This window comes from Mustela putorius, unplaced genomic scaffold (genome assembly GCF_011764305.1).
Source record: "Mustela putorius furo isolate JIRA1106 unplaced genomic scaffold, ASM1176430v1.1 tig00000765_pilon_pilon_pilon, whole genome shotgun sequence".
NCBI lineage: Eukaryota > Metazoa > Chordata > Mammalia > Carnivora > Mustelidae > Mustela > Mustela putorius.
The window spans coordinates 472,563-496,820 of NW_025421470.1; the positions used below are offsets into that span (position 1 = coordinate 472,563).

The 24,258-nt window shown below is 53.6% G+C and overlaps 1 protein-coding gene across 5 annotated transcripts in view; it reads right to left on the reverse strand.

Moving 5' to 3' along the window:
* The window catches only part of COL6A2 (collagen type VI alpha 2 chain), a 33,036-nt gene extending 10,159 nt beyond the window's left edge, over positions 1 to 22,877 (reverse strand). For 2 of the 5 annotated variants that reach the window (XM_045084298.1, XM_045084300.1), the window contains exons 1-15: positions 22,746 to 22,877; positions 6,113 to 6,248; positions 5,360 to 5,955; positions 5,144 to 5,164; positions 4,731 to 4,796; positions 3,966 to 4,019; positions 3,801 to 3,845; positions 3,460 to 3,486; positions 3,231 to 3,257; positions 3,103 to 3,147; positions 2,577 to 2,630; positions 2,142 to 2,204; positions 1,548 to 1,610; positions 1,186 to 1,275; positions 499 to 561 (exon numbers count right to left, since the gene is read on the reverse strand). In XM_045084298.1, coding sequence (XP_044940233.1) covers positions 499 to 561; positions 1,186 to 1,275; positions 1,548 to 1,610; positions 2,142 to 2,204; positions 2,577 to 2,630; positions 3,103 to 3,147; positions 3,231 to 3,257; positions 3,460 to 3,486; positions 3,801 to 3,845; positions 3,966 to 4,019; positions 4,731 to 4,796; positions 5,144 to 5,164; positions 5,360 to 5,955; positions 6,113 to 6,239 — 1,341 coding nt within the window. In that variant the 5' untranslated portion in view covers positions 6,240 to 6,248; positions 22,746 to 22,877. Of the gene's footprint in view, positions 1 to 498; positions 562 to 1,185; positions 1,276 to 1,547; positions 1,611 to 2,141; positions 2,205 to 2,576; positions 2,631 to 3,102; positions 3,148 to 3,230; positions 3,258 to 3,459; positions 3,487 to 3,800; positions 3,846 to 3,965; positions 4,020 to 4,730; positions 4,797 to 5,143; positions 5,165 to 5,359; positions 5,998 to 6,112; positions 6,249 to 9,198; positions 9,281 to 22,745 lie in introns of all 5 variants that reach the window. The other 3 variants (XM_045084296.1, XM_045084299.1, XM_045084297.1) reach the window with 2 other exon arrangements.
* Positions 22,878 to 24,258: the final 1,381 nt, after the last annotated feature.

A 24,258-nucleotide genomic window follows, 5' to 3' on the forward strand; every position in this document is an offset into this window, starting at 1 on the left:
GTGAGGAACTGCTGGGTGGAGCAGTGCGCAGCCTGCCCAGCAGTGCACGGCCCTCATGTAGGGAGCCATGCACAACCCTCACGGCCTTACCCTGCCCATGCCCCTCAGCAGGGAGTATGGTCGGGGGTCACTGTCTGAGAACCTGCGGGGGGTGCCTCCGCCCCCAGCAGAGGCCAGGTACCAGGGGTCCTTTTTTTAAAAAAGATTTTTATTTGTTTGAGGGAGAGCAAGAGCGAGAGAGCACAAGCGGAGGAAGGGCAGACGGAGAAGCAGGCTCCCCACTGAGCAGCGGCTCCGTCCCAGGACCCTGGGATCAAGACCCGAGTGGAAGGTAGACACTTCACCGACAGAGCCACCCAGGCACCCCTGGGGGTCTCTTTTGTTTTCCGGGTGGACCACAGTGGGGACATTGTTGGTGGCCCCTCGTCCCAGGACCCTGTTGACCCCACGGGGAGACCCCGGTGCAGAAACAGCCGACGGCACCCCCCAGACACTCACCTTCTCCCCCTTGGGGCCGTTGCTGCCTGGGCTGCCCTTGGCTCCTGGGTCCCCTCTGCGCCCCTGCGGAGAACAGGTATGTGGGGGGGGCCCTGATGGTGGGGCCACGTGGGGACCCCGTGCTCGGCTCTCCTCTCTTGGACACGGGCTTTGGGGGAGGGGCCTGCTCCTCTGTTGGGTAAGTTAAGTTGCCACCAAGGATTTAGGACGTGAGGGGCTCCTAGTCAGCGTGTGAGACCAGGTCAATTAGGGGTTTTAGTTGATGTGACCGGGGCCCTGCCTGGACTAGCAATCAGCATGGTCACTCCGTCCACTTCCGGGCCCCAGGGCTCAGGGTGTTTCCCCCTCGAGGGTCCCTCGAGGGACCCCCTGCCTTGAGACAAGGGACAGGCTGCCGTGGGGGACCCACAGAGTGTGCGCCCGAGTCTGTGCTCAGCCCTCGGAGCATCCTGCTGGGAGGGCGACATGGGGGCACGAGGCCGGTCGCCAGGCAGGGGAGCAGCTGAGCCCGGGCCCGGCCAGCAGGGGTTCTGCCCTACCCGGAATGCTTCACTGGTGATGCCCAGAGCAGGGTGTGTGCAGGAGGGGTGAGGCAGGTGGGCCAGGCCCACAAGGGACAGCCCGCCCTGGCCAGCCCGCCCGGAGCCCTGGGCCCCAGGCACTGGTGGGGGCAGAGTGTGAACTCACAGGCTCGCCTTTGGGTCCTCGGGGCCCTGGTCCACCCTTGGCTCCTTTCACGCCAGGACTTCCCGGGGCTCCGTTGTTGCCTTGGTAACCCTGGGGGGAGGAGCCATGTCAGCCCCACAAGGAAGTGCCCTGCGGAGTGTCCTCACCCCCAGCCCCGCTGCCGCCGCGTGGGACCGAGTCCGCCTCAGGGACTGGGGTTGCCGGGGTCCCCCAGTAGCGGAGGGCCTGGCCGCGTGCTCAGAGCCCAGGGCTGGCCAAGGTGCCGTTGTATTACTGTTCCTCCCCCATCTGTGCTGGTGCACGCGGTTGGCATGTGGCTTGGGGTGGGGGAGGGGGAGCAGCGACCAGCCGGGGGCACTTGCCTTGCTCCCTTTGGCCCCGTTGTCTCCTGGGGGTCCTCGGCGTCCCGGACGGCCAGCATCTCCCTGGGAAAGTTTGGAGAGATCAGCCTCCCATCCCTGAGACGCTGGCAACAGGCAGGAGCCAGCTGCAAGGGGCTGGGCCCGCGTGGCTGCATGGGGAGCTCATCAGACCCGGGCCCGTCCACGGGGCTGCCTTCTTGGGAGGGGCTGTCGTCCTGCTCCTCCAGAGGCCTGGGCAGCCAGCAGGGTGGGCGCGGAACAGCCGCGGCGCCCGAGAGCTTGGCAGAGGGACCCCGCGAGGCCTTGGAGGACGGTGGTTTCATGGCTGGGGCCCCGTGGGCGCCGCAGAGCTGCCTGACCGGACACACGGTCCTCAGCTGGCCACACACTGGCATTTTTGGGCAAGGCACCCGCAGCCCTTGGGAGGGAGCGCCCCAGCACCCCTGAGGCAGGGCGTCCCCAGGCCTCTTACTCCCGAGGGCCACTCTGCAGGGACAGGCCCTCTCTGAGTGGCTTCTTGGCCGGGCTGGCCCCTGCACTCCCCCAGAGCCTGGCGCTGCCCTCAAAGGGCCATCACCCTGGCCCTCAGCCTACCTTGATGCCCTGGTCCCCTTGCTCCCCAGGGCTGCCGGCTTCCCCTGCGTATCCGTCGGGGCCCTGCAAGACAGAGTGACAGGGCTGTCCCAGACTGCTGCCCAGAGCTGTGCGGGGCTTTCCTGGGGCCCGATGAGCAGAAGCCCGGTGGACCGAGTGCTCCGCTGGGTCTGGGCTTCCAGAAGCCACCGTCAGGACGCCCAGGAGCCCCGCCCCAGCCTGCCCCAGAAGCCCCGAGAGTATTTCCTCATCATGAGGCCGCAGCTCTGGCTGAACCCTGGGTGGGGACAAGGGACGGGCAGGAGAGAGGCTGCAGAGAGGGGCCACGCCAAGTGGCTCCCTGCTTCCTCACTGCAGCTCGAGGGGCTGGCCACCACCCTGCCCTGCCACGCCCTGCCAAGACCCTGCGTCTCCTGGAGCCCGAGCTGGCCTTACCCGACTCCCGGGGTCTCCCTTGCAGCCAGGAGGCCCGATGCGCCCCAGCTTGCCCTGGAGGAGAAGAGGGGAGCAGAAGGTGGGTCAGGGTCGTGCACCAACGGGCGAATGTGCGGGGGCGGTCCCCTCTGTGTCATTCCCAGCGGGCACCCAGCTGTGTGTTCAGGGGCTGGACGGTACGGCAGCCTCTCTGCGGGTGGCAGACCAGGTCCCTGGGATGTGGCTGCAGCATGAGCTCCCCCCGCCCTACCCCCCAGGCCGGATCTGGGCTTCCAGAGCCCAGGCTGGAGACCCCCGAGAGCCCGTCCTCAGAAGTGAATGTCCACGCTGGCTCGAGCCATGCTCTTATCTGTCCTGTGTCCCTGGCTAGGTGACAGTGGGGGCCGTCCAGCCACAGGCTGTGGGCAGTGGCCAGGGGCCCCAAAGGCCCCAGGTAAGGGCCCAAGGGTCTCGGGGAGGCTCTGCTCACTCCTATGCCAGAAACGCGGTGCCCCTGGCCTGGGGAGGGGCCCGAGATGCACTCTACCTTCTGTCCATCAGTCCCGTTCTTGCCGGCCAGGCCGGGAGCCCCCTGGAGGGAGAGGTGTGATGGTCAAGCCTTGGGGCGGCGGGAAGGTGGGGTGCCCCGCCCGCCGGCCCAGACGATCTGCTCACCTTCCGCCCGTCGGCTCCAAATTCACCCTGTGCAGGAGGAAAGGGAGGCCGGTTAGCTTGGAGTCCCACAGTCGCCACTGCCTCCGGGGGCCAGGTCTGCCTCAGACCAAGCAAGAGGCCAGAGGACCCCAGAGAGGGCGCCCCTCCGTGACGCCAGATACGGCGCCCCATCGGGGCCACGATGCGCTGACGGACGCTGCTGGGCTCTGGGACCACGTCACAGTCTCACCTTCTCTCCTTTGAAACCAGGAACACCCTGAGGTCGGAAGAAAGGAAGAGCGGCGTTACTGGGGGTGTGTGCACCCCAGATCGGGGGCGAGCAGGGGCAGCCAGCGGCATCACCGGGGCTGCGCGTGCCCCAGATCGGGGGCGAGCAGGGGCAGCCAGTCCCAGCTGAGTTCAGGGACAACATTCAAGATCCCGAGGCTCTTGGCTTCTTGCCCTGGGAATGAAGGCGGTGGGTGGCCTGGAGACAACCTGACCCTGTGGGCCAGTCCCCACCCGGCCCAGACAGCCCTTGGCCTGTTCCCCTGACCCCTAGTCACGGGCGCAGGGCTGGCAGCGACTTGCCTTGGGTCCCGGGAATCCAATGGGGCCTTCAATGCCTGGGTCTCCCTACGGAGAAAGAACAAAGAGCCGCAGCTGAGCCCCAGTCCTGGGAACCTGGCGCCTACGGGCAGGGCGTGGAGGACACTCACCTGTCGCGCCTACGGGCAGGGCGTGGAGGACACTCACCTGTCGCCCCTTCTGTCCAGGCTCTCCTGGCTCGCCCATGTTGCCCTTGGCACCCTAAACGCAGATCACGGAGAAAGGAGTAAACTGGAGCAGGAAGCAGGTAGGCGGGCAGAGGCTTCGGAGCTGGTGTGTCCTGTTTTGTTTTGGGGGCTCCTTTGTGTCCCTTCAGATATCATCGTGGGCGCCCCTCCCCTCATGGCAGGGCCACGTCTGTGAAGCTGCCTCCTCGGGGACCTCCATGCCTAGGCTGTGGCAGGTGGCAGTGTCACGGGGGGGGGGGGGCATCTAGCTGGGGACCTGGGGATGGGCATCTACACTCCTACTGGTCTAGACGGCTCCCTTCAGATCTAGAAGAGGGAAATGGAGCTGCGTAGGGATGGGCTCATCTTCCCAGAGGTTCTCCCCTCCTCTGCCATCACGTCCGACCTTTGACCGAACTTGCGGGGTGTCTGACGCCCCGGCAGTGGGCCCCGTAAGGAGTGTGGGAGTGGGAGCTCCGGGTGCTTTGGCAGGACCCTGTTCCAGGTCTCCTGCCCCGGCGAGTCTCCCTACACCAGAGCTGCCACGGCAAAGCTAAGAATGAAAACGCATTCCTGCTTTTCTCAAAATGCCATTAAAGAGGACCGAGACAAAAACTGGTTTTAGTTCTCCCAGGGTCAGAGGGTTGAGACTGTCCTGGGCGCATGTGGCCCCATGTTTGGAGCTGAAGAGATGCCGGGGGGCCTCCTGGCAGCTGGGACCCCGAGGTTGGGCCGGGCATCTTACCTTCTGTCCGCGGTAGCCCTTGGGGCCGAGCGGCCCGGGGATCTCCAGACAGCTCACCTTGTAGCACTGAAACAAGAAGCAAGGGGTGTTGGGGAAGGCTGGCAGGGAGAGTCCCAGGTGGGGGCCAGGGAGGGAGCTGGTGCGGGCCGAGGACCCCTGGGCCGTGGGCCATTAGGAGCACGGGGCCCGATGGAGGAGCAGACTTGGGAGGCGCCCAGGAAGCCCCGAACCCAAAGGCCCTCATCCGATTCTGGGAGGACCAAGGGGTCTTGCTCCCTGGCCTCCTCCCGTTTGTCCCAGACCCCCGGGAGCAGCAGGGGGCTGGGGCGGTCATCATCTCTGCCAGGTCAGCGCCTCAGACTCCCAGCGGGCAGCACCCGGCCGGGGCGGCAGGACCGGAAAACGCCTCTCACCTCTCCATAGGCTTCATGTTTCTGTGGAAAAGACAGAAAAAAATGCTACTTAGCCAGAGCCAGAGATTTGGGTGGGAATGGGGAGCTCACCCTCCCACAGGGGTAAACTGAGCCCCAGAGCAGGGCACTGCCCAGTGAGGGAGCAGGTCTCAGGGCTCCGGCCTCCACCCCTGCTCCTGGTGCCCAGTGGGTGGGCGTGGCCAGGCAGCGCCTCACCATGACCTTGATGATGCGATTGATGGTGTCCTGGTTGATCTCCAGGTCGGGACGCACGGTGGCGTAGTTGTTGCGGTAGAGCTCGAACGGCATGCTGGCCATGTCCCGCAGACCCTGCTCGTTCGGGATCTGGTCGGGGGCCACGGTGAAGATCCGGATGCCCTCCTCGCGAGCCCGCTCCGCCTGCAGCTTGATGCCCCCGCACGGGCTGCCGGTGACGTAGCCGTCGGTGATGACGACCGCGAAGTGGACCCCGCCCTTGGCCTTGAGCTGCCGGATCTCCTGGGTCATGTTGGCCAGCGCGCAGTCGGTGAAGGTGCCCTTCCGGATGGAGATGATGCTCTCCAGGCTCTTGGTGAAGGAGGCTCGGTCGCTGTCGGGCGGGCTGAACACCCTCACCACGTCGGAGAAGTGCAGCCCCCCATAGCGCCAGCTCAGGGCCACCTGGTCCAGGTAGGTCTCGTCCTGCAGCTGGCTGATGAACTGCCGCACGAACTGCCTCATGTGGTACAGCAGGCTGTCGATGGGCGACTGCATGGTGACGCTCTCCGAGGTGTCCAGCACGAAGTACACGTTGATGGGGCAGTCGGCCTTCTCTGGGGGCGCGGGGGCGTCACTGGCCTGCCCAGGGCGGGGGCCTGCGGCACGAGCCCGTTGCCAGGCGTCGTGCACGTGGGGGAATCCCAGGCTCCACCCTCACGGTGGCCCCCCGCCTTTCCTACCCACATGGGGTCGCAGGCCCCTGGCCAATACCTGGGCAGCTGCTTCTCTCAGAGAGGCCGGGGGCGGTGACCTCCTGCTGCTGGGCGTGGACGGCCCCCAGGAGCCCCCAGAGCAGGAGGGCAGAGCAGGGGCCTCGGAGCATCCCCGCAGCACCCATGCTGACGTCCTGCAACGGGAGAAGTAGCCACTGTCGCCGGTGCCCAGCGCCATGCGGGATCCCGGACAGCAGGGGCAGCACACCGTGGGGCAGAGGGCACATGGGCTCGGGGAGACGCCCTTCTCCCTCGCCCTAGGCAGCCCGCGCACACACACACACTCAGGGGATGCAGAGCCTTGATTCTGGACGAGTCTCGGTCGGCACAGCCCATCTCTGCCCTGGGGGGTGGCGGCTGGGGAAAAGCAGAGGCATTGGCGCACTTTGGTGCTATTTCCCTGCGATGCCCCTGAATGCATTTTTGAGAGGAGGTGGATGGGTTTTGGCAGGCAGATTCAAGGTTCAATATCACTTGCGTTTCAGATTAGAGGAGCAAGTCCTGGCATGGTTAGAGGTGAACAGGACTTGGCCCTGCCTCCCCAGGATAGGACATGGTCAGGTTAAGAGGCCATGACCCTGCAGGTAGGGGTTGTGACCCAGCAAGGCGGTGACGGTTGCCCAGACGAATGCAAGCCCAGTGGGTGTGCCAGGGAATCCGGGCAGGCTTCCTGCATGAGGTGATGGAGGCCCAGACTGAGGGGACTGTCCAGAGGAAGGGGAGCGCCTGGCTCAGGGAAGGTTCATTCAGGGAGGGCTGGGGATGGGGACTGAGGAGATGGCAGGGGAGCAAGTCGGGGACTCCAAAGAACCTGGGAGCCAAGAGGAAGTCAGGAGGCAACAGTCAGAGCAAAGGTTCAGAGCCATCAACCACATGTGACAGCCAACGTGGGGACCGCAGGAGCTTGGCGGGGCAGGGTGGGGGCCGGTCAGGACTGAGCACTGGGATGTGGGTGCAGCTTTGTCCTCCACTGCCGATCACCTTGCTGCCCCCAGTGGGGGAGCCGTGAGCCCCATCCTGTCCCGTCTGCTGTGGGAGGGAGGGGGGTGCCGAAGGCCAGGGAACCCCCACCCCCCCGGCACCACTCCCTGCACGTGTGCACACACCACACCAGTCACACGTTTCACACCCACCCTCACACACACTACCACACACACCGTCAGTTCAAGGAGGCCCCCGTAATGCAGTGTATTGTTGAAAGATGCCACTCTCAAGTGAAATGAAGAATTCTAAAACAATCTACATGGGAGGAAACACAATAGCAGCAACAAAGTCAAACAAAACACAGAAAACACCTAAAGCGAAGAATCTTTTTGGTGTTGTCACGGGCAGTCTCTGAGGTGGGCCCACTTCTTCCTGCTTCCTGGTGTCACCCTCTCACGAAATCCTCACACACTCAACTGTCACCAGCCTGTATGACCAAAAGATCAGGTGATGACGTGGCTTCCGAGACAAGCCCACAGAAGACATCATGGGCGCTGTCTGGCCCTGTCTTGGGTCCTCAGAGAGGAAGCTGACTGCTGTCGTGTGAAGGCCCTCAGGCAGCCTTTCAGAAGCCTAGGAGAGAGGGACCGAGGCCTCCAGCCACCAGCCACCAGCCAGGTGAGGAAGCCATCGCAGAAGCCCATCCTCAGCCCAGGCCAGACATCAGGTGAGCGGAGCCCTGGCCAATCCCCCCGACTGGGATGGCACCGCATCAGGGACCCTGAGCCAGAGCCACCAAGTCAAGCCATTCCTGACACGAATCAATTATGACATTGTAAACGCTTATTGTTTTAAGTTACTAAGTTCTGAAATAACTTACACATAGCAGTAGATAACCAGTTCAGGCCTCAGACTTTTCCTCCATAATATTGTACACAGAAAAACAAGGAGAAAGTAACTGGAGAAATTTGAGGGAGAATAAAATAACCCAACGATGTCTGCCTTGTCAACTTCGCTTTCATGTAAAGGGTAAAAGTCTCAGATGTAAAAGGGCTCACCTACATACCATTCCAAAAAAATTCTGCAGCAAACAGAGAAATGAATAAAAGTAAGTAAGAAAGCAAAGAAACTTGAGGAATACAGTAAAATATAAAAAATGAAGAAAAAAGGAGTCAGAAAGCACAATTAATATCACATGGATGAGTTGTGACAATATATGTGAACGCTGTAGATTCTTCTGTTGAAGACAAATGTTCCCATGCGCCCTGATGTTCGGAGCAGCATTCGCTACAGTGGCCGAACAGGGAAGCAGCCCGTGTGTCCATGGACGGATGAACGGATACGGAAGATGTGGGGTGTTTACAGTGGAATATTGCTCACTCATATGAAGAATGACGTCTTGCTCTTTGCAATGACGTGGATGGAGCTAGAGAGTGTTATGCTGGGTGAAATCAGTCAGTCAGACACAAATACCCTATGACCTCACTCAAATGTGCAATGTAAGAAATAAAGGGAAAAAAAAAAAAAGAAAAACCCAAACCCAGGCTCTTACTATAGAGAAGACACTGATTGTTACCAGAGGGAAGGTGTGTGGGGAAGAGGGCGCAGTAAGTCACGGGGCGTCAGGAGGGCCCTTGTGATGAGCACCGGGTGATGCAGGGGGTGTTGAGGCACTATACTGCACACCTGAAACTAATAAAGCACCGTACGTAACCCCACAGGAGTCAATGTTAAAAAATGGATAAAGAAGATATGGTGTATATATGTCTGTGTGTCTACACACAACACACACACACACAGTGGTCTATTACTCAGTCATAAAAAGGAACGGGATCTTGCCATTTGCAACAACACGGACCTAGAGAATATTATGCTGAAGACACGAGTCAGAGACATAGACCATGTGATTTCACTTGTACATAGAATCTAAAAAACAAAACAAATGAACAAATAAACAAAAACAGATTCATCCACACAGAGAACAAACCGGTGGCTGCCAGTGGGAAGGTGGGAGTAGTCGAAGATGGTGACAGCAGACAAAGGGGATGAAGAGGCACAGGTTCCATCGAGAAATGAGTCACGGGGGTGAAGAGTACAGCAGGGGGCGCAGTCAGTCGTGTTGCACTAGCATTGTGTGGGGCACACGGTGACGACACTTACGGTGCCGAGCACAGCTGAAGGTACAGAACGGTTGGGTCACGATGCTGCATGCCTAAAATCAGTATGTTATATGCCAACTATACTGCAATAAAAAAAGAAAGAAAAAACCATAAATATTCCTAAATGAGATAAAAAAGTGAAAGCCGTCTGGATGGGGTCCATGCGAGTCACACTGGAGGGTGTCACAGACAGTGCAGAGAGAAGGAAGACGGGCTGAGACAGAGAGGCCAGTGGGACGGTGGAGGCCGTCCAAGGGGAGATGCGAGGGCGAGAGACGGGGCCAAGGACAAGGGAAAGGCCGCTCAGGGTCTGGTCATGAGCCCGTGTGTGCTGGGTGCCACAGTAAGGGTTTGAAGCAAAAGTGGTGAAAAATTGAAGAAAAAGCTGACAAAGCATCAGAAGACTTTAACTCACCTTTGAAAGTTCCTGAGAGATCACATAAACAACAACAAAGAGGAAATGAATGTCCTGTTTTAGAAAACTTTGATAGTAAGGACTAGGGAATATGCATTTTCTGAACATTTGGATTTGGATAATGTGCATGCAACACATGCACACACTGCCTAGCTATCAGCTGTATCTACCTTTGAAACCTGCAAGTAGGGAATGCATGAAAATTTTACAAAATTCAGTTCCAGGTGACCACAAAAGCAGGTTTAATTAATTTTTTTTAAAAATCAGAAATTTTAGGGACGCCTGGGTGGCTCAGTGGGTTAAGCCGCTGCCTTCGGCTCAGGTCATGATTCCAGGGTCCTGGGATCGAGTCCCACATCGGGCTCTCTGCTCAGCACGGGGCCTGCTTCCCTTCCTCTCTCTCTGCCTGCCTCTCTGCCTACTTGTGATTTCCCTCTGTCAAATTTTTTTAAAAATCAGAAATTTTACATGAAATTTTCCGAACTACAATACAAAAGCAGTCACTGGTAAGACAGAAAAAAAAAATAAAACACCTGGAAATTTAAAAACTCTCTTGTTAGAACTACATAGGAATTAGTGACAACAAAATTATACGTAAAAACAAATATGAGAAGGCCAAAGCTGTAACTAGAGGACAATATATATATATAGTATAAGGCCATATATATATATAGTATAAGGCTATATATATATATATATATATAGCCTTAGATGCTCTATGTCATAGGATAGGAAATAAGTGTAACAAATTAGGCATATCGTTGAAGAAGCTCGGGACAAAAATAAATTAACAACAATGAAACCTAGGAAAACAAGAGAAAGAAAATAAGAAATAAACCAGCTGATTAAAAAAAAAACAACGGTAGAATTATATAAATAAATAAATAAATAAAAAACAAACAAACAAACAAACAAACCCAAGAGCTGGTTCTTTGAAAGAGCCAGTAAAGTAAAAAAACTTATCAGAAAGGAAAATGATGAAGCCCAAATATAGTAGCACAAGTCTAGGAATGAGTACGATAATATGACACCATGTGTAGAAGGTCTTCAAAAGCACACCGAGTGCAGCGCTCGGCTAACGACCAGGAAAGATGGGGAGCCTTGAGCAGAGGGGAGGACTGGCCGGGCTCTGCCGGGAAGGACGGGCCACGCAGGCCGGGAACGCCCCAGAGCCCCGCCCACATGGGTGTGGGAGTTCTTCTGCACCTTCAAGGACAAACACTTCTCTACTTTTTAGCCTGTTGCAAAACATAAAAAGAAACTTTCAATTCATTAAACGTGGAAAAACCTGAGACCAAAACTTGATAAAAGGGATCCGTAAAAGAAACTCTGCGGGCAATTCCCACTTCGGAATACAGTTGCCAACATCCCAAAAGATGCTAGAAAATACGATCCAATAGCATATCCAGGACAACTGCCCCAGAACTGGATGAAGTCAGCTGGGAAATACAATGATGATACAATCCTACACAGTACATTAATGTCGGGCACATGAACATGAAAAGAAAATCATGTCACTATTTTAATGGCACCTGAAACAACCATTGCTGATGGAGAAAAAAGAAAATAAGAAATTGAGGAGTTGAATTAGTGTTATCAAGCATGTATGTTTCAATCTACAACCAAGATCATATTTTATACAAAAACTAAAGTAGGGGTACTTCCTTCAAGAATCTGGACTGTTCCACTTGACACCAACGCACACATACCCATATACTGAAATCCCAGCTTCCTGAACTCAGGGAGTCTACTGTGGGCCTGACGCCCACATCAAGCCCCCATCGGGCTCAAAGAATGTCCACGAGAGCACAAGAAAGAGACACATGAACGAGACGGAGTGCGGCTCTCACTCTGTGCTTCCGAGTTGTGCAGGAAGCCAAAGCAGTAAGACTGCACAGAGAAACAGAGCATAAGTCTTGGAACGGGAAGAGATGGAAACCGTCCTCCCTAACGACGAGAATTCGAAAACCCAACAAACTCGACCACACAACGTTTACAGGAAGGGGGGGTTCAGTGGGACAATTATAAGAAAAATACATACAAAAAGCTACAGGTTTTCTTCTATTAGCAACAACCAATTAGGAAGTTTAATGGGAAAATACTGTTTACACTACCGCAAAAATGACATAAAGTTAGGGAGTAAAGTTAAGAATCTAAGAAAGTGCAGGACTTATTAAAAAATCTCAAAATTTTTCTAAGGAACACTTCGGAGAGACGAAACTTGTTCCTGGATGAGAAACCCAATACTTAAGAATATCATTTATCTCTAAGGGAATCTGTAATTGAATGTAATTTAATCAGAACCTTCAAGAAATATTTTTGTGTGTTTCTTGTACACGTGGACGGAATGAGTCTAAAGAGGCGTAAGTAAGAGCAGCCGAGAAAAACCGGAGTCTGCGGTGCTGAGGGCGCCGGTGCTCTCAGGGGCAATAGGCGTCTGTGGTTTTGTGGTGAACAGCAAACACCCGCCGGGTGACCCGGGACGGAGGGGGGAGGATGGTGGCCCCTCAGGACAGTGACGGGGGGGCGGGGGTCGCCACAGGGCTAGAGACAGGAGTTGCCTCACCCGCACCCGCGTGAATTCCAGAAGGGAGTGCAAATCACGACCAGGTGGCTGAGGCGACAGGGAGACGTCTGCCGTGGCTGCCCTGCCCCAGACGCCCACCAGCCTCCTCCCGTGAGCCACACCACCTCGGGCTTTGGTACCGTTGCGGGTCCCACCTCACACAGGGGCACACTGACCCTGTGCGTGCAGCTTGCCCTGGGGCTCAGCCAGCAGCCAGGCTGCACGGCTGCTTTTTTTTTTTTTTTAAAGATTTTATGTATTTGAGAGAGAGTGCTCAGGAGCACAAGTGGGGGGCGGAGGGGCAGAGGGAGGAGCAGACTCCCTACTAGCAGGGAGCCCGATGCGGGGCTCGATGCCAGGACCCCAAGATCATGACCTGAGCCGAAGGCAGACGCTCCACTGACTGAGCCACCCGGGCAGCCTGGGGCCCTCAGTCTTGACACCTGAGCCCCCACGGATAACAGTTCCTTACAGTAAAGGCAGCAGGAGCAGCCTGGAAGCAGACCAAGAGCCAGATAATAGTCTTTCCAGTATATGATCAAGATTTGATATTTTTAAGGTTTAACATTTTTGACGGCCTGCTATTAGGTGTGCAATGTTTATAACTGGTATAGCTTCCTGCGGTATCACAAATTTTATTAACATACAATGTCTTTTGTCTCTTGTAACAGTTTTTGATTTAAAGTTCATTTTATTTGCTCTCTTTTGCTTCTATTTGTACAGATAAAGTCTCTGGAAGTACTGTGAGTCTCTTGTAGACAGCTGACCTGGCACAGCGCGAGGGTCGGGGTGCCGACCCCCTCCCCACACAGCCGATAATCTGCATATAACTTTCGACTCCCCCACAATGTAACTGCTAAGAGGCGACTGTTGAGCGGAAGCCTGACTGACGACAGTGGAGTTGATGGGCACGTACCGTGTGCACACGTCACGGATTCTTACAGTCGAGTAAGCTAGAGGGCAATCACGCCGAGGACAAACACGTTTACAGCGCTGTGATGTAAAAACTCCGCACAGACGTAGGTCTGTACGCTGAGACTCGTGCCGTTTGAGGCTCAGCCGCCGTTGGATGGGGTTTTCTCCTAAGCTGTTCTGCCAGTCTCCGTCTGGGTTGGACAGTGTGATTTGTTTACAATTAAAAAAACTCTGATAAGGAGAGACTTCTGTCGTTTTGCTGTTCGTTTTCCATATGCCTTACAGCTTTTTGTTTCTCATTTTCTGCATTACTGTCTTCTTTCGTGTTTTGTTGATTTTTGTGGTGAAACATTTCTGTCCCTTCCACATTTATTTTTGTGTATAATCTCTAGGTATTTCTTTGTGGTTACCGTGGGGGTAATAGTGAACATCCTAAAGTCCTAGCACTCTAGTCTGAATTTACATGTAAAGCTGGTATAAATTCAGAATGCGTGTATATATACATGTTTTATACGTTGTATGTTCAAAGCATAACCAAATATTATTTGTAATGCATTAGTTTCTTCAATTATGTAGAAAACAAAAGTGGAGTCACATAACATTATCATGATAAATTAGCTTTTATAACTGCTCGTATGTTGATCTTTCCTGAGACCTTTATTCCTCCGTGTGACCTTGAGCCACCATCTAGTGTCCTCCTACTTCACCACACAGGACCCCCTTCAACACTTCTTGTAGGTCAGGTCTTGTATTAACAAACTCCCTCAGCTTCTGTTTAACTGGCAATTTTTAATTTCACCCTCACTTTTGGAGGATAGTTTTGCTAGATATGGAATTTTTGGGTGACAGGTCTTTTTTCTTTTAGCATTTTGAATATGATCAGCCCACTGTCTCTGGTCTCCCCAATTTCTGAAGAGAACTCTGCTGATAATCTTAGTTATGATTCCTTGAATATCGTGAGTCCCATCTCATTCGCTGATTTCAGTTTCCTCTTTGTCTTGGTTTTTGATGGTTGGATGACGATGTGTCTCAGTGTGAGTGCCTTTGAATTTATCCTACTTGGAGTTCACTGAGCTTCTTGGATTTGATGTTCATGTCTCCGTCAAACTGGGAGGTTTGAGCCAATATTTCCTCAAATACTTTCCCTGTCATTGTCTCTCCCTCTTCTCCTTCTGGGACTCCTACACCACGCCTGCAAGTTCTGTAGGCTCTGTTCACTTTTCTTTAATCTTTTTTCTTTCTGTTCCTTAGACTCAATAATCTGCATTGTCTTATCTCCAACTTCACAGGTTATTTCTTCTGTCTGCTCAAATCTTCTTCTGAATTCCTCTAGTGATGTTTCCATTTTAGTTATTTTATTTTTCAGCTCCACTATTTCTTTTTGAATTCTACCGTGAGTTTCTCTTTATCGATACTTTCATTTTATTCAGACATTGTTTTCTTGACTTCTTTAATGCTTTCCTTTAGTTTTTTGAGCATCTTTAAGATGGTTGTGTTCAGGTCTGTGGCCACTAGGTCCACCATCAGGTCTTTTTCCAGGATAGTTTTGTTGATATATATATCGATACACACACACACACACACACACATAGCTTTGAATGGATCACACAGGACACACATTTCCTGTTTCTTTGTGCTTTGTAATTCTTTTGTTGAAAACTGGAAATCTGAATCCAGTAGTAGTATGGAATCTAATAGTGGCATGTCTGAAATCAGATTCTTCTTCTCTAGGGCTTGCTGTTTGTTTATTTACTTATCTTATTGTTGTAGGGTTTCTCTGTGACAAGGATAAGCCTGAAGTCTAAGTCTAAGGTGTTCTCAGGTGTTTCCTGAGCACATATCTTCCCTGAACATGTGCAGTGCACATCTGATTTCCCCCGTACATGCAGTTGCATTAGAATGTTCTAGTCTTCAATGTCTAGCTCCCCCCCAAAAAGATAAAAATGAATAGGGAAAAAGGCTGCCAATACTTTAGTATATGAGCTGCCGAAGCGAGCACGAGGCTGCCAATACTTTAAATCTCCTGGATTAAATTCAGCCAGAGAAGAAAGGGAGAGGCTTGCAATAATGGGAGAAGGTAAAACAAAAATGGCAACCTCCATGGATTTAAGAAGAAAATATTATAGAAAGCATCTTCTCTCATCACAGTGGGATGATGTTAGAAGTCCAAAACAGAAGGAAAACTGGAACATTCACAAAATTGCAGAAGTTAAAGACTCACTTTTAAAGAACCACTAGATCAAAGAATAAATCACAAGGGAAATTATAAAATACTCAGAGACCAATAAAAATGAAATAATACAAACATGCCAGAATGTATGGAACACAGTCAAAGTCATGTTTAGGAGGAAATTTACAACTATACATGTTTTCATACAAAAATAAGAGTGAGCTCAGGGGTATCTGGGTGGTTCAGTCAGTTAGGAGTCCAACTCTTGATTTCAACTCAGGTCATGATCTCAAGGTTGTGAAATTTACCCCTGAGTTGGGCTCTGCACTCAGCAGGATGCCTGCTTGAAATTCTCTCCCTTGCCCCCCTCCCTGCTCCTACACAGGTGCAGTGTGCACATTTTCTCTCTCTAAACTAATTTTAAAATCTCTTTAAAAATTTTTTTTAAAAAGCAAGAAAGAGCTCAAATCAACAACCTAATTGTACAGCTTAAGGAACTGGAAAAAGAAGAACAAATGAAACCCAAAGCTAGCAGAATGGAGGGAATAATAAAGATTAGAGCAGAGTTACATGAAATATATGACAAAAACAACAGAGTATCAAAGAAACCAAAAGTTGGTTTTTCAAAAAATCAACAACATTGACAAACTTTAAGTGAGATGAACTAGGAAAAAAAGAGGGAAGACTCAAATGACCAAAATCAGAAATTAATGTGGGAACATTACTACCAATTCCACAGAAATAGAAAGGATTATAAGTGAGAACTCTGAGCAAGTAACTTAGGTGAAACAGACAAATTCCTAGAAATGCAAAACCTCCCAACCATGAAAAAAGAGAAATTCTGGACAGATCTCTACCGAGTAAGGAGACTGAATCAGTAATGGAAAATCTCCTGACAAAACAAAAACAAACCCTAAATCTGATGGCTTCACTGGTGAATTCTACCGAACATTTAAAGAACTAACATCAATACTTCTCAAACTTTTCAAAACAAGGTGCAGAGGAGGGCATATTCCCTCACTCACTCTATGATGTCAGCATTACCCTAATGCCAAAGTGAGACAGACACTATAAGGAAAGAAACTACAGACCAATATCCCTATTGAACACCGACACAAACATCTTTAACAAAATATTAGCAAACAGAATTCAACAGGATGATAAAAAGATTAAACACCGGGGCGCCTGGGTGGCTCCGTGGGTTAAAAGCCTCTGCCTTCGGCTCAGGTCGTGATCCCAGAGTCCTGGGATCGAGCCCCGCATCGGGCTCTCTGCTCAGCGGGGAGCCTGCTTCCCCCTCTCTCTGTCTCTGCCTCTCTGCCTGCTTGTGATCTCTGTCTGTGAAATAAATAAATAAAATCTTAAAAAAAAAGAATATTAAACACCACAAGCAAGTGGCATTTATTCCTGGAATGCAAGGATGATTCGATTTATGAAAATCGGTCGATGTAAAATAATCGACATGAGCTCAAAAAACTCTTCTGATAAAATTTAACATCCTTTCATAATAAAAACACCCCAAAAGTAGTAATAGAAAGCACCCACCTCAATATAATAAAAGTCATATGTGAAAATTCCACAGCAAACATCATACTCAATGGTGAGACACTGGAATCCTTTCCTCTAAGGTCAGGAACAAAGCCCAGATGCCTACTTTCATCCTTTCTGTTCAACACAATACTGGGAGTCCTACCCAGAACAATTAGGCAAGAAAAAGACATAAAATGCACTCAAAAGTGGAAAGGAAGAAGTAAATTATCCCTGTTCACAGATGATATGATTTTATATGTAGAAAACCCCAAAGATTCCATAAAAGGAACTGTTGGAATTCACAAACAGAGCAGTTTGTAGTAGAATACAAACTCAAAACACAAAAATCTGTTGCATTTCTATATACTAACAGTGAACATCACAAAACAATTACACTTACATTAGCATCCAAAGAATAAAACATTTAGGAATTAACTTTACCAAGGAGGCAAAAGACTTATTCACTGAAAACTAGAAAATCTTTCTGAGAGGAATTAAAGAGGATACAAACAAATGGAAAGATAGTCCACATCCATGAACGCGACAGGATCAGGCTGTCAGTACCGCCCGATGTGATTTACAGGTGTGATTCAATGTCTATGAAAATCCCAATGATGATTTCTACAGAAATAGAAAAGGCCACTCTAAAATTCATAAGAAATCTCAAGAGACCCTGAATAGCATAAATAATCCTAAAAGAGAAGACCAAAGCTGGAGGATTCACACTTCCTGATTTCAAAACTTGATACAAAGCAATAGTAATGAAAAAAGGTGGTACTAGCGTAAAAACAGATATATATATATATATATATACCAGGGGAGTTGAATAGAGTCCGGTAATAAACTCTTGCATATACATTCAAGCACTTTTTAACAAATGTGTCGTGATCATTCAGTGGGGGAAAAGACGTTCTTTAGAACAAATGGTGTGGTGAAAACTGTGTATCCACAAGCAAAAGAATGAAGTTGGACCCCTTCCTCATACCATACCCCAAAATTAATTCAAAAGGTCTGATATCCAAGATGTATAAAGAACTCCTCAAACTCAACACACACAAAACAGATAATCATGTCCAAAAATGGGCAGAAGACATGAACAGACACTTCTCCAATGAAGACATACAAGTGACTATCAGACACACGAAAAAATGTGCATCATCACTAGCCATCAGGAGAGTCGAATCAAAACCACATTGAGATACCACCTTACACCAGTTAGAATGGCAAAAATTAACAAGACCATGAACGATGTGCATTGGAGAGGATGTGGAGAAAGGGGAACCCTCTTACACTGTTGGTGGGAATGCAAGTTGGTGCAGCCACTTTGGAAAACAGTTTGGAGATTCCTTAAGAAATTAAAAATAGAGCTACCCTATGGTCCTGCAATTGCACTACTGGGTATTTACCCCAAAGATACAGATGTCGTGAACAGAAGGGCCCAATGTTCATAGCAGCAATGGCCACAGTCACCAAACTGGAAAGAACCAAGATGCCCTTCAACGGACGAATGGATAAGGAAGATGTGGTCCACATACACTATGGAGTATGATGCCTCCATCAGAAAGGACGAATACCCAACTTTTGTAGCAACACGGACGGGACTGGAAGAGATGATGCTGAGTGAAATAAGTCAAGTAGAGAGAGTCAACTATCATATGGTTTCACTTACTTGTGGAGCATAAGGAATAACATGGAGGACATTAGGAGATGAAGAGGAGAAGGCAGTTGGGGGGAAATCGGAGGGGGAGACAGAGCATGAGAGATTGTGGACTCTGAGAAACAAACAGAGTTTTGGAGGAGAAGGGGGTGGGGGGGTTGGGTGAGCCTGGTGGTGGGTATTGTGGAGGGCACGGATTGCATGCAGCACTGGGTGTGGTGCATACACAATGAACTCTGGAACACTGAAAAGAAATTTTAAAAATAAATTAAAATTAAAAAAATAAAGTCAAACAAAACAAAACAAACAAAAAACCAAAGTAGATCCATGATCTAAATGGAAGACCTAAATCTATAAAACTTTCAGAAGAAGTGTAGGGCAAAACCTCACAACACTGCAGTTAGCAATGATTTCTTGGCTATGACACCAAGAGCACAAGGAACTAGAGAAAAATTAGGCAAACTGAACTTTATGAAAAATAAAACATTCTGTGTATGAAAAGACACTATCCAGAGTCAAAAGACAACCCTATATAATGGGAGAAAGTCTTTGCAAATCACAGATGTGATCAGTGATTAGTGTCCGGAATTTTTGAGAACTCCTAAAACTCAACAACAAAAACTTGATTCAAAAATGGACAAAGGACTTGAGTAGACCTTCCTCTACAGAAGACACACCAATGGTCAAGAAACGCATGAAAAGATGCTCAACATGACTAATTATTAGAGAAAAACACATCAAAACTGTAAGGATATCACCTAACACTCATTAGGATGGTTAATACAACTCTCTCTCTCTCTCTCTCTCACACACACACACACACACACACACACCCGAAGTAACAAGTTGGAGGATGTGGAGAAATTGGGAGTGTTGGTGGGCATGTACCAAGGTAGGGGCTCTGTGGACAACAGTACAGTGGTTCCTCAAAAAAAAAAAAAAACCAAAAATAAAATTACAATATGATCTAGCAACTCCACCTCTAGCTATTTACCCCCCAATTAAAAGCAAGACCTCGAAGAGATATCTATACACCCATCTTCGTTGTTCCCAGTAGTGATTATTCGCAACAAGTAAAACATGGAAGGGTCCCAGTGTCCACTGACGGACGACTGGGCTGTCGGTGTATGGTTCACCTCGAAGGGGACGCACGTTCAGACACGTGCCCCGGTGTGGCTGAGCCTTGGGGATGGGAGGCTCAGTGACATTAGCCGTGACAAAAAGACCACATGACATTTAAACCATATGAGATGCTGAGACTCTCTAAAAGATCAGAAAGCGAGAAAGTAGGATGGAAGCTGCCGGGGGCTGGGGGAGGAGGGAACAGGGAGTCAGCGCTTCATGGGTACAGAGTTTCCGTTTTTTAAGATGAAAAGAATTTCAGAGGTGGATGGACAAAATAGCAGCACAACAACATGAACACCACTGAGGTCTACACTTAAAAATGCTTAAGATAATAAATTTTATGTTGCCTGGGGGCACCTGGGTGGCTCAGTGGGTTAAGCCTCTGCCTTCGGCTCAGGTCATGATCCCAGGGTCCTGGGATCGAGCCCCACATCGGGCTCTCTGCGCTGCAGGGAGCCTGCTTCCTCCTCTCTCTCTGCCTGCCTCTCTGCCTGCTCGTGATCTCTGTCAGATAAATAAAGAAAAAATCTTAAAAAAAAAATTATGTTGCCTGTATTTTACCACCACTTTTAAGAACTGGGGGGTAAAGTTCTTACAGATTACTGCAACTGAGCACTCATTAGGAACACAGCGGAGATCAGAAGCAGGCAAATGGTCAGTGAGCAAAAAACGCTGAATGCACAAAAATCAAGGACGTGTGGACAGACCAACAGACCAACCATTCCTCTTCCAGGACACTGGCACACGAGAAAGAGGAAACGACCCGCAGACTGCGGCAGGGCCCGTGTGGAGAGTGCCAGCGCCCGCCTTCACTCTTCGGGGGACTGTCTGCCCAGGCATGAACGCGTGACACTTCCTGGAGCTCTAGACCCAGACTCTGCTCTTCTAGCGGTAGGGGTCCCCCGCGGCTGGATGTCTGTCCCCCATGCTTATTCCAGCCACTGCAATGGGCCACCACGAGGCTGACCCCCTGTGTGGCGGGGAGTGCTGACCTGTTTCAGGTCCGCGGGGAGGGCGTGCTGAGAGTCCGCGGAGACTGTCGCTGTATGACATGGCCCAACGCCACACCAATGCCAGCCCTGGGGCGGACCCGGCGTCCCGGGACCCTGGCTTCTTTGTAGGTGTGCCCCACCCCAGGCCTCCCCCCCACCCCCCATCGGCTTTGCACAAATGTGTGAAAGAAGCCAGAGAAAGGGCTGATCCACTGAAATGCGGAAAAAATCAAGCTATTTGTGGTTTTCTTAAAATAATCACAAGAAGGGTGCCCGGGTGGCTCGTAGGTTAAGCATCTGCCTTGGGCTCAGGTCACGATCCCAGAGTCCTGGAATCGAGTCCCGCATCGGGCTCCTTGTTCAGTGAGGAGCCTGCCTCTCCCTCTGCCTGCTGCTCCCTCTGCTTGTGCTCTCTCTCTGTCAAATAAATAAAAAAATCCTAAAAAAAATAATTATAAAAAAAAAAATTACAAGAACTCGGGTTTTTCCTGAGTCATGAAGCTTTTTGTGGGTGCAAACACGGCCTTCCCACACCCTGTGCCTTTTGGGATCCTTAGCGGGACTGGCAGGTAGAAAGGGCCGGTGGGGTAACCTGGCCCGGCTCCAGAGATGAGGAGGTGCCGGCTGGGCCACACCCTTTGCCAGGACCCAGCTCTGCCCCTTCTCTGACCTGCCCCCCACCCCAGGGAGCTCGTCTGGAGGCCACCCCGCCGCCCACAGCTCCGCAGGAAACAGAGCTGACCCGCCGGCCAGCGACGCAGTCACTCCTGGGTGTGACAGGCCCTGCCCACGGCAGGGGCCCGAGCTCTGTCCAGCTGGGGGGCCCTGCGGTCGGGTCCCGACTCTGCACGCTGCCCTCCCTGTGGCTTCCCAGCAGACACCCCTGCAGCAGCCCCCCCCCCCCATGGGCTTCTCTGGCGTCCCAGGGAGCTTTCCTCCGCGGAGGGCGGCAGCCTCACGGTGGCCAGAAGGGCTCAGTGGCCCATCAAGTCCTGAGTCCTGCCGCAGGGACCCTCTGGGCCCCTTGTGCCCACCCGCTCCAGTCTGGTCCGTCTGCGGTCACCTAGGCTAGGGGCTCAGGCCCTCCCGTCTCTGGATGGGGCCAGGACGGAGGACAGCAAGACGGGCAGACAGCGTCTCTCCTCAGAGTCCCCAACGCCATCCTGCCTCCTGACCGTGGTGAGATGAGCCTGGGATAGCCCCCAAAGGCCTTTCTCGTCCGTTATTAGGATCAGCAGGGACCTCTCGTGGGCGATCCAGCCGCTCCCACCCCAAAGCCATGCTCTGAGGTTGCTGGGCCCCCAGGTTTCTGCTAGACTGAGTGGGGAGCCTGGAGGGTGTGGGGTCTGGCCTAGCTGGGGAACCCCCACACGCCCCATCAGCCTGGCCCCTGCTTCACCGGGATGCTCACCAGACCGCCCCCTGCTTCACCCCCCTCCCCAGACTTTGGGGGGTGATGCCCGGTGGGCCACTGTCAGCCTCAGAGGAATGGGGGACAGTGGGGTGCCTGCTGATTCCCGGGTGGGGGTAAGGTGGGGGGTGAGCTATCCTCTCCCTACGGTGTCAGGGACCCTCTGTCACCCCAAGAGTGCCTGGGCGGCCCTGGTGACCTCACTCCAGCGGGGGCTTCTGCCCGGGAGGAGGGGGCACCACCTCCCCTCCAGAGCCCAGGGCCAGCACCGCTGGAGACCCTGTGCCCAGTTCCACGTGAAAAGGGCTGGTCGTCCCGTGCGGTGACCGCCCAGGCCCGCGAGGCCACTTGGTGACCCGCGGTGGCGGTGGCGGTGACCGCGAGGGCTCCCCAGCGGTCCCGTAAGACAGCCAGAGCGGCAGAGCCTTCGCACCGAGCCCAGGAACAGGGAGGACCCCCCTCCCCCTCCCCCGCCCCGCCCCGCCCCAGCCCTGCCCGAGAAGGGGGCCAAGGAGGGGCGGCCGGACCGTTAACTCCGCGGCCCCCGTCCCTACGCGGCCCCTCGGGAGCGGACTCGGGCGCTCTGAGAGGGGGCCAGGGGCTGACACGGGGCCCCCAGGCCGGCGTGCCCCCCCCCACCCCGCGCCCGCCCCCCGCGGGGAGCTCGCGGCCGCAGGGGAGACCACCGGCCCGGCCGAGGGAGACCCCCGCGCGGTCACACGTCGGCAGCGCGGGCCGCGGCTCCGGGCGCCTCCGGCGGCGCTTACCTGACCCCGGAGCGCGCGGGGCGCCCTCGCCGGACACGTCTCGGGGAGCGCAGGGTCCGGGCGGCCGCGACGCGGGCTCCGAGCGGGCAGGAGGGCGGGGGCCGCCGCGGGGGCCGCCCACTTTATACCGCGCCCGCCTCCCGCCCCGGCCGCGCCCCGACAGCCGGGACCAGCGGGAGGCGCTGCGGCCCCGCGGATGGCGCGTCGGGGGCGGGAGGGGGCGAGGGGCCGGGGCGGAAAGTGAGGCGCCGGGGCGGGGCGGAGGGGCGGGGTGCGGGGGTGGGGCGGGGTGCGGGGGTGGGCGACCGGGCGGCGGGTCGGACGCGCTGTGCGGGGGACGGAGGGAGGCCGCCAGGACGAGCGCGACCTCGGGGGGCGGGGGGAGGAGGGTGAGGCCGGAGGGGGACGCGGCCGGGGACTGGACCGGGCGGGACCAGGAGGCTCGGCAAGCGGGGCGCTGCCACTTCTCCGGCCGCAGTGGGTCCTGCGTCCCGCCGCGGGTCCCCGCAGCCCTTGGCGCGCCCTGCCTCTCGGGTCTCCCTGCACGGCGTTCCGGCCGCTGCTCCTGCCCCGCTTCCAGGGAGACCTGACCTGGGATGTTGGGCATCGCACCCTGCGCCTGGACTGGCGAGCTCGTGCCCCTGGGACTCGACCCCGGGCGGAGCCGCGGGCCCTCCTGCCCCTTGCCCAGGCCAACCCTGCGACCCTGCACGTCAGAATGTACTTTGGGCCCTGGGCTCCCTGCTCCCCTGGGCCTGAGAGGGTCAAGGTCAGTTGGGGACAGGCTGTGAAAGGGCAGGAGGACCAGGACAGTGGGGGCCCCAGGTACCATGGGCAGGACTGAGGGTCAGGAGGTGCAGCCGAGGTGCCTGCTCCTCGCAAGAACTGCACAGATGGGCCTGGTGCTGGGCCCCGAGGCCACTGTGATGTCCTTATCTGAGCAGAGCCTTGGAGAGGGTGAGAGGGGTGAGGGGGGCAGAGCTGTGGTGGGGACCCCTGCCCCCCCCCAACTGAAGCGGCAGACCCCCAGGACCAGGTTCTTCATGCAGGTGGAGTGCCGGCAGGGCTGGGCAGAGGTCCCTGGGCTCTGGGACAGTGGGGAGGGGTGGCCCCAGCTTAAAAGGAGCAGTTTTGCAAATCTCTGGTTTAGCCCCCGCCCCCTGCAAGGGGAGAGACATCGCAGAGCTCCTCGGTCTCCTGTGTGTGCCCCAGGGGCTGCCCCTTGGCACGCACGCCTTCCCATCTTCCCGACCACTTCCCTCTGCACTCTGAGTCTGACGCGCGCAGCTCCCGTGGTCTGCCCAGGCTATAGGGAGGCCGAGGGCAGGGTTCTAAGGAGGCATCTTTGTGTTTTCAGGGAGCCCAGCCCGAGACCCACAATGTTCAAGCAGAAGGGAGCAATGTCTCCTATGAGGAGGGAGAGGCCACCCCAGGCTGCACAACAGGACACCCCTGCTCTCATGTCCAGGGGCCCTGCAAGTCGTGCCCTGTCCCCCAGCAAATGACCCGCCAC